Raw genomic sequence first — 8,410 nt, forward strand, 5'->3', positions numbered from 1 at the left:
TTCTTTTACATTTTCATCTGTTGCATATAATCGTTGTTTTTTTTTTCATTTTACCAAATAGACGAAAATAAGACAAAATACAAATATGCACGTACGTATGTATATATGTACATATGTATGTATTTCATTAAATATATATGTATGTGGGATTATCCCTTTTCCAAAACTGCTTCAGTTTACATTCAAACTTACCTTCCTCGCCAGAGGAACAGTAACTGCTCAATTTATCCCATTGATCGCCAGCCCCATTATTCTGATCTGCCATTTCCTCCACAAGGTAAAATTTGTTATTATATCTCTTATTATTTGAATTCTTGTTTGCAGAATAATTAAATTTATCAATAAATTTGACGTCTTATATATAATTCAGTCGAAGGCTCTATTTATTTTCCATCAACAAAACTAAAGTGTGTGTTTTTTGTTTTTGGTTTGTTATAGCAGGTTGTTATGGAAATACGAATGGTTTTTAATTTTTGAGTGTCGTAACGCAAAACTCACATCCATGCAGTGGCGCCATCTCTATGCTGTTTCAAGTGATTGCTTAAGAAGGTGTGTTCAGTGAGCATAAAAGGAACACAGAATGCGGTTCCATGTAATTGTACTGCATAACAAATGTCGTTTTTACATAGACTGATGAATATACAAACGTTTCGTCTACACAGATGTCGCTAAAACCGTCTGTATGGTTACCATTTAATTTAAATTTATACAACGCAATAATATAGTACATGCAAAAACGGTTTCTACAAAAATAATTTTATTGTGCAAGAAGTGTCAGCAAGTGATATTATACCTTAGCCTTGTGGCTAACGAAATATTGGATTTAGACCCCACGTATATTTGGACCAAATCCGTTTCAGACAATTTGGAGTCGATTTACAAATGTCCGTCTGTCTAGTCGCACGATAACTCTCGAAGGCAGTAGTCGATTCCATTCAAACTTTGCACATCGTAATATTTATTTCAAACCTAGATTGATTTCGAAGATGAAGAATATCGGTCCACTCCTTCTGGTACTACCCACACAAAATGGTCAACATTTTGCTGAATATAATTTTGTAATATCATGCGAACGAACTATTCGAATTGCACCAAACTTATCGGCGCATACCCTTTAGTACCACCCCAACGAAAGGTCAAAATGTTGAAAATGTTTTTATCCAACAACAGTCATATGAAATGTCCGATTTGATATCGGATAAGAAACTCAAAAAAAGCTGGAGTTTTATTTTTTGTATGCGTTCTTTCTTATATGGAATTATCGGATAAAAGAAAGAAAGTACCAGTTAGTAAACATTAATATAAATTGCCATAACTTCCAATGGAAATCATGCAATTCAATGGAATTCTTATTATTCATTTTCAGGATTCCAGCACTATCGGTTAACTTTTAATCCAATCTGTACCAAATTTAGTGCCATTTAGTACACATTAGTATACATTTCCAAAACATCCAACATAGCCCAATCCCACACACCAACAGTAATCTTAACTTCAAAATTCAAGATTCTAGCTCTATCGGTTCACTCAAATCCACATTTGGTACTATTTTGTACACATTAGTACAAATTTCCAAAACTTCCTACATAGACCAATCCTACCCCCCAACTGTAACCCTAACTCCAAAATTTCAAGATTCCAGCTCTATCGGTTCACCCAAATCCAAATTTGGTACCAATTAGTACACATTAGTACAAATTTCCAAAACTTTTTACATAACTCAATCTTAAATCCAATTGTATCAAATTTAGTACAAATTTCCCTTATTACCTACATCATGCAATCCAATGGAAATCTTATTAATCAATTTCAGGATTCCAGCTCTATCGATTAACTTTTCATCCAAATTGTACCAAATTTACAGTCATTTAGTAGACATTTCCAAAACTTTCTACATACCCCAATGCAACACATTAGTACGAATTTCCAAAACTTAATACGTACCTGAATCCTACATCCCAACAGTGATCCTAACTTCAAATTTCAAGATTCTAGCTCCATCGGTACACTCAAATACTTATTTGGTACCATTTTGTACACATTGGTACAATTTTCCAAAACTTTCTACATATCCCAATCCTATACCCTAACAGTAACCCTATCTCCAAATTTCAGGATTCCAGCTGTATTGGTTCGCCCAAAATTTAAATTGTACAAAATTATTTTCCAGAACTTCCTACAAAGACCAATCCTACACTCCAACAGAGATTCTAACATCAAATTTAAAGATTCCAGCTCTATCGGTTCACCCAAATATAAGATTTGGTACCATTTAGTACACATTGTTAGTACGAATTTCCAAAACTGTGTACATAGCTCAATACTACATACCAACAAAGGTCGTAACTCCAAATTGCAGGATTCCAGCTCTAACGGTTCACCCAAGTCTACATTGTACCAATTATAGTACGATTTAGTACTTTTCGTACACATAAGTAAAAAAATTCCAAAACTACGTATATATCCCAAACATACACTTCGACGGTAATGTTAATTCAAATTTTTAGGATTCCAACTCGATGTGTACCTCCAAATTAAATTTGTATCGAATATAGTACCATATAGTACTTTTCGTATACATAAGTACACGCTTCCAAAGCCAGTTCCTTATATCGACCCTGCTTCTCAACCATAATTTGCATTCCAAATTTCAAGATTTTAACTCTATCCATCCATGCTACGAAATTGTACTAAATTTAGTACTTTTCGCATACTTATAGTTCGAATGTCCAAAAAACCCGTTGCTATATCTATTCTACACTCCATCAGTGACCCTCGGTTCGCCAAATACAAATTGTATCACATTTAGTACTTTTCGTACCGTTCTAGTAGGGATTTCCTAAAACCAAGCCTTACCTGTCACCTTTGGACCAAGAATGACCCTCACCCAAAATTTCAAGATTCTATCTTCTGCCGTTACGTCTGGGCGTTGATGAATCCTTAAATCAGTCAGTCAATCACTTTAATCATTTATTTAATGCTTATATATATTTTTAATTTGTCTTTTATTTTTCATTTCAGGTTTTTATGAATTATATATGCTCGAATTTCACAATCGAAAGCAATATACAAATTATTTGAAAATATGGCAGGCCCGCCAATATCGATCAATATATATTTTGGAATTATCCTCATCTCTCAATCATAAAATTCCACAAGGAAGGATTGCAATAGAATATAGTCCAAATAAGTGGGCTAAGTTGTTAAGAAAATTATTTCTAAAATTTTATATTTAATATATTTTTAAATGTATGCATATATTTTTTACAAAGAATATTGAATAAAAAATAAAGAATAATAAATTTACTAAAAATACTATTTGTTTTAATTTACGGATACAACATAATTTGTGTGATGACGTCACAATTTTTCATTCACCTGGTTATGTATTTTTTGCGCAAATTTCACAAAAATACCAGGCGCCCAGAAGAAAATAGAAAGTAGCCTGCCAAAAATATTAAAAAATTGCATCTGGCAATGCCGTACAAAGAAATTACTAAATTTGTAGCATACTTTTTTTTAAATTCATTGGGAACCATTATTGTGACATTGGGCGTCATTGTTACTAAGAAACTAATATTGTGAACCCCCACTAAGAGATTTTTTAGACGTCCATAAATAGACACACAATTTTAGTATTTTTTTAAATCTGTTTATTTGTTTTATTTCAATAAACGTAGATGGTACATAAAGAAATAACTCAACTACATACACAATTTACTTAATAGTACATAATACAATGGTAGTGTAGAGGAACAAATTGATGAACGATGTCAGTTTCAGCTGGATATTTTCTTTCAGAAATTGCTCAAACCTACCAGGCATCCAACTGCTGGCTTCTAGCTCCGTAACATGTACCAGCTTTGATAGTAGGAACAACATTTTTGGGCTCATATCAGGAAAAAGATTTCAAAAAATTCAACATAACTGATTTGGTAGTCCTTAAAGAATGATGGCTGCTATAAAAGTACACTAAGACTGTTTATTTAATATTTAAAGAAATGTAAAAAAGGGTGATGGTTCCCATTTTCAACGATAATCTTACCTCGGTTCAATGTTTATTGAACAAAAACATTAAAAAACCACAATTGTACATTAAAAAACACACATTTTTTTAGGAAGCTTTCAAAAGACTTATTTTGTTAAAAATATTATTTTCGGGAATTACATTTAGATTTTAGATAAAAATATATTTTTTAAAGAAATATTTTTTCGAGTAACACATAAAGTCGTAAGTTTTTAAACATGTTTGTTTTTTGGGGACTAGATATGGGCCTGGATTCATTAAAAACTACCAGGAACCACAAATGTACCTATAAGGTATGATAATGAAGTAAAAATTGGTTATCGGTAGGGAAACGGCAAATTTTATTTCGAAAACTTAGTTAAGGTTCTAAATAATTTTTCACATAAAACATTTCATATATTTTTTTTTAAATTTTAATTATAATTAAATCACGAAATAGCCAGACTTCCTTTTATATGGCACAATTTTTTTACAATATCTGCAGTAAAAAAAACACGACATTAAATTTTTCATTTATGATTTTTTCAACTACTGCATCAATAGATGACGCTGTGGTCGCTACATTACCAGGTCGTTAAGGAAATTTAAATCTGTATATATCCATATAAATAAAAGAGTAAGGAATAACCGCTTAAATGGGCATTGAAGAAACGGACTGTGAACCATTTTAACAGAGCACGCATTTTTATAAAAAAAAATCATTGATTTAAAAGGGTTGTTTGTATGACTATTCATCGTTAAATATAGCTCGAACTGAAGATGTTTGGCGGTGGAACAACACACGAAATATATGTAAACTGTTAAAAACAGTGTTTGACAGTGCGTAATAAAACTTCAGAATTTCCTCTAACCATATTTGCAAACTTTGTAAAAATCGGATTAGTAGTTGTCGAGATATTTGTATTTCAATTCAACGATGGTCCGAAATACACCTCCTGCTCGATTCTGGTCGCCTATTACCTGAAAATGAAAAACCACACAAAAATCGATCTTTTAAAAAAGGCAAAAATTGCTTTCATAATATCTGCTGTTGTATGAAAATTATAGCATACTTGTAGGGGCAAAGGGCAGTTCGAGGTGCTATTTCTTGTTGCTTAATATGTAGGTGTGATTGTATGTGATTTATACACATATGCAACGTAAAATATATTTACTTACACATACACACACTGTGGCTATATGAAGAAAAAATTTCCATTTTTGCAAGATCGATTTTTGTGGTGTTTTTCATTTTTTGGTAATAGGCGCCCAGCATCGAACAGAAAGTATATTTCGGAGCATGGTAGAATTGAAATTCGAATAACTCCTGAAATACTTAACCGATTTTTATGAATTTTGCAGCAATGGTTAGAGGGAATTCTGCAGTTTTAGCTTTTATCTTTTTGACAACACTGTTTTTAACAGTTTACACACATCTCGTGTTTTGTTTTTCTGTCATACATCTTCAGTTTGGTCCATAATTTAACGATGAATCGTCATACAAACGATCAACGCTTTCAAATCATTGAATTTCATAACTAAAATGCGTGCTTTGTTAAGAAAGTTCATTGCGCGTTTCTTCAATTTTATGACTGTATAATCGATCCATTGACTGTGGCTATGGCTTATAATCGGCTATTTTTTACTCCATTTCATATAGATATATACCTATTTCAATTTCCTTTACGACCATACAATTTGGCGAACGGAGCGCCATACATAGATGCAGTAACTAGAAATTTCATAAATGTAGAATGCTGAATGTTTTTATGCACAAATATAATGTAACATAGATTTACATACATACACAGCAGCGATTATAAAAAAATATATATATTCGAATTTTGCGTGATTTCGGAATTTTAATTCAAAGGCAAATAACTCAGCGACATTTATAAACTTATTCTATATATCAATTTTTTTGTTAAATCGGTCATGAATGTAGGTACATATCGCTCATTTGCTGCAAGACCGGCATAAATCATAAATCGCGATTTTTGAGTTAATAATGCAGAATTGTTCCCTATATCAGACTTCATATTGTGTAAAAAATTCAGATGATTATATCATACACACTCTAATTGAGAAGCTGTGGAATTGTATGAGGTCCTGTACAATGGGGAGAAGATACAGCTAAGAAAGATATAAATAGATATAATGCTGACAGCTAAAAAAATATTTAGTAGTGTTGGCGGTTTATTTGGTTTATTTTTTATAAAAACAACAAACTGGGATTCAGCCTGACTATTTTGCAAAAACAAAAAAAAATATTATAAATAACAAGTAAAATTATTATTAAATACATATACACGAAATATAAAGATTGATTATAGTATAAAATAAATTACTACTTAAGAACTAACAAAGCGGACTGTTATGGATTGTGATTGATTGGATATTGGCCTACATTGGAACAATCTACACCCATGTCCATGTCGAAAGTACAAATACATGGTTCAACATCTGAGCCAATATTAGCGACGTCAGAATCAATAGAATCCGATTCTTCCAGGGTGACACACCTTACTCTCGGCGGGCATTTAACAACAACCAAAGCATTGCCATCGTCGTCATAAGATGGATCCAATTCGCAGTAACTAGGCACTCGACTATGTAGCATTAAATACTTTGTGAGACAACACATTAATATCTAAAATAAAAATGGAACAAGTCAAATAGGTTGTCGTTTCGACATATACATTTGGTATCTCACGTCAATTAGTACAGCGAGTGAAACCAAAATCAGCAGAACATTTACAGCACACAACAAATATTCTTTGAAAAGAGGCAGACATGCTTTTGTGTTGATTTCTGTGATATTCAATTGGGAAATACTGCCTACACCATCACCGGTTCGTGGTAGATAGTTTTGATAACAGGACAAGCTGTTATATTTACAGCAGGCATAAGGGGCCAAAATTTGGGAACTAAAAACGCAAATTATCAATATCGTGGAATTTTAAGACATATACTCAACCATGTACCAACCCGATATCATCATTATTCAGACTTGCATCGCTCGGATTGACAAATGCAATTGATATGTCCGTAGTTACTTGTGGTACCTTCTGAATGCAGTTGGTTATTACCCTATGCTCTTTGGGGTTATGCTTAAAACGAGGTCTATATTGTGTCCTAGTTTGTCTCGATTCTTTAACATAGCTTTGGGGCATCCATGATGCATGCATCCAATCATCATATCCATTAACTCCACAACATTCATTAGTATACTGTAGTTCATCCCAGAAAAACTTCCATGATGGATTTGAGTAGTACACCTCAATGCCGCGGAACAACATCATCGATACATTAGCAATTAGGAATTGTGGGGTATTAAGTAAGTGCCATATCGTGGCACAACCACCAACAACAATAATAAAACAAAATACCGACCATACAATCACAAGTAATTGAATGCTGCGAGAATATTTACGTGCCCATATATTTCGCCACATCGAAAAGCTGCACAGGTACGTCGCGATCAGTTGGAATCCCATTATATACAAATTGATGAATGTCGATGTTAACAATCGCCTCTCTTGTGGTAACATAAATAAATTCAGAACATGTTGATAGGCCGCGGTGACAGTTATAATTGCAATACCAAGTTTGATTTCAAGAATTAATAAAATATTGAAAATAATGCGGTAATTTCGAAAAGGTTCACGCATTTGTTCATTGTCTCCTTTTTCAAATATATTTTCTATTTAGTATTCGAATTGTGAATGTCGGGTAAAAACAATATCGGAAATTGTAAATAGTTTTTTTACAATAGGTGGAGTCGAAGAATTTTTGCTGCCTAAGGAACAATGCTACTCTTTCAATACCAACATCATATTAAAATGAACTTTTAGTGGTTGACTCATTGTTTGATAGAAGTCTGATCTTCATTCCCTATTCCTAACATCTTTTCTTTGGGATGAAAAAAAAACATATGCAATTATATTTATTTATATATTTTTAATTTTTTATTGCAATTTTTAGAAAATGTGATTATAATTTCTGTATGTTAATTCATGTTTTGTTTTTAATATATATATATGTAGAATATATATTTTAAATAATATAATTGTATTATTAGTTTTATAATTTAGTTGCATATTTCTTATACACTTGTTTCTGTATAAGGAAACTTAAAATGTAATGTTAGATTGTTTTATTTTTATTTGTCATTAAATGATATATAATTATAACAGTAATAATAATAATTATAAGTATAATATTAATTACAAATACAAATAATAAAAGCAATAATAAGGATTGATAGTTTACTATTTAATATATGTTTTCTGTAGTATAGGTACAAGAGTAAGAATAAGACAATCGAGCAAAATGTGATGCAAATTATTAACAAAAAATAGAGAATACAAATGGAAAAAAACGCTTAATATATAAACAAATAAA

The 8,410-nt window shown here is 31.7% G+C and overlaps 1 protein-coding gene across 1 annotated transcript; it reads right to left on the reverse strand.

Annotated features, from left to right (window-relative positions):
* Positions 1–6,380: 6,380 nt before the first annotated feature.
* LOC133333314 (uncharacterized) lies at positions 6,381–7,677 on the reverse strand. The gene is made up of 3 exons (XM_061541629.1): positions 6,995–7,677; positions 6,720–6,933; positions 6,381–6,656 (listed from the first exon to the last, which is right to left on the reverse strand). The coding sequence occupies exons 1-3, from the start codon at positions 7,675–7,677 to the stop codon at positions 6,381–6,383; spliced, it is 1,173 nt and encodes a 390-aa protein (XP_061397613.1).
* Positions 7,678–8,410: the final 733 nt, after the last annotated feature.

Source organism: Musca vetustissima, unplaced genomic scaffold (assembly GCF_032173495.1).
Source record: "Musca vetustissima isolate MV318-11 ecotype Yass unplaced genomic scaffold, APGP_CSIRO_Mvet_v1 utg13749, whole genome shotgun sequence".
Lineage (NCBI taxonomy): Eukaryota > Metazoa > Arthropoda > Insecta > Diptera > Muscidae > Musca > Musca vetustissima.

Excerpts from the sequence above, each read along its gene's own strand:
- LOC133333314 (XM_061541629.1), bottom strand. The coding sequence starts at position 7,677 with ATGCGTGAACCTTTTCGAAATTACCGCATTATTTTCAATATTTTATTA. Across the intron at positions 6,934-6,994 it reads CTGAATAATGATGATATCGG|TTCCCAAATTTTGGCCCCTT; the intron begins GTTGGTACATGG and ends TTGCGTTTTTAG. Across the intron at positions 6,657-6,719 it reads CACTCGCTGTACTAATTGAC|ATATTAATGTGTTGTCTCAC; the intron begins GTGAGATACCAA and ends TTTTTATTTTAG.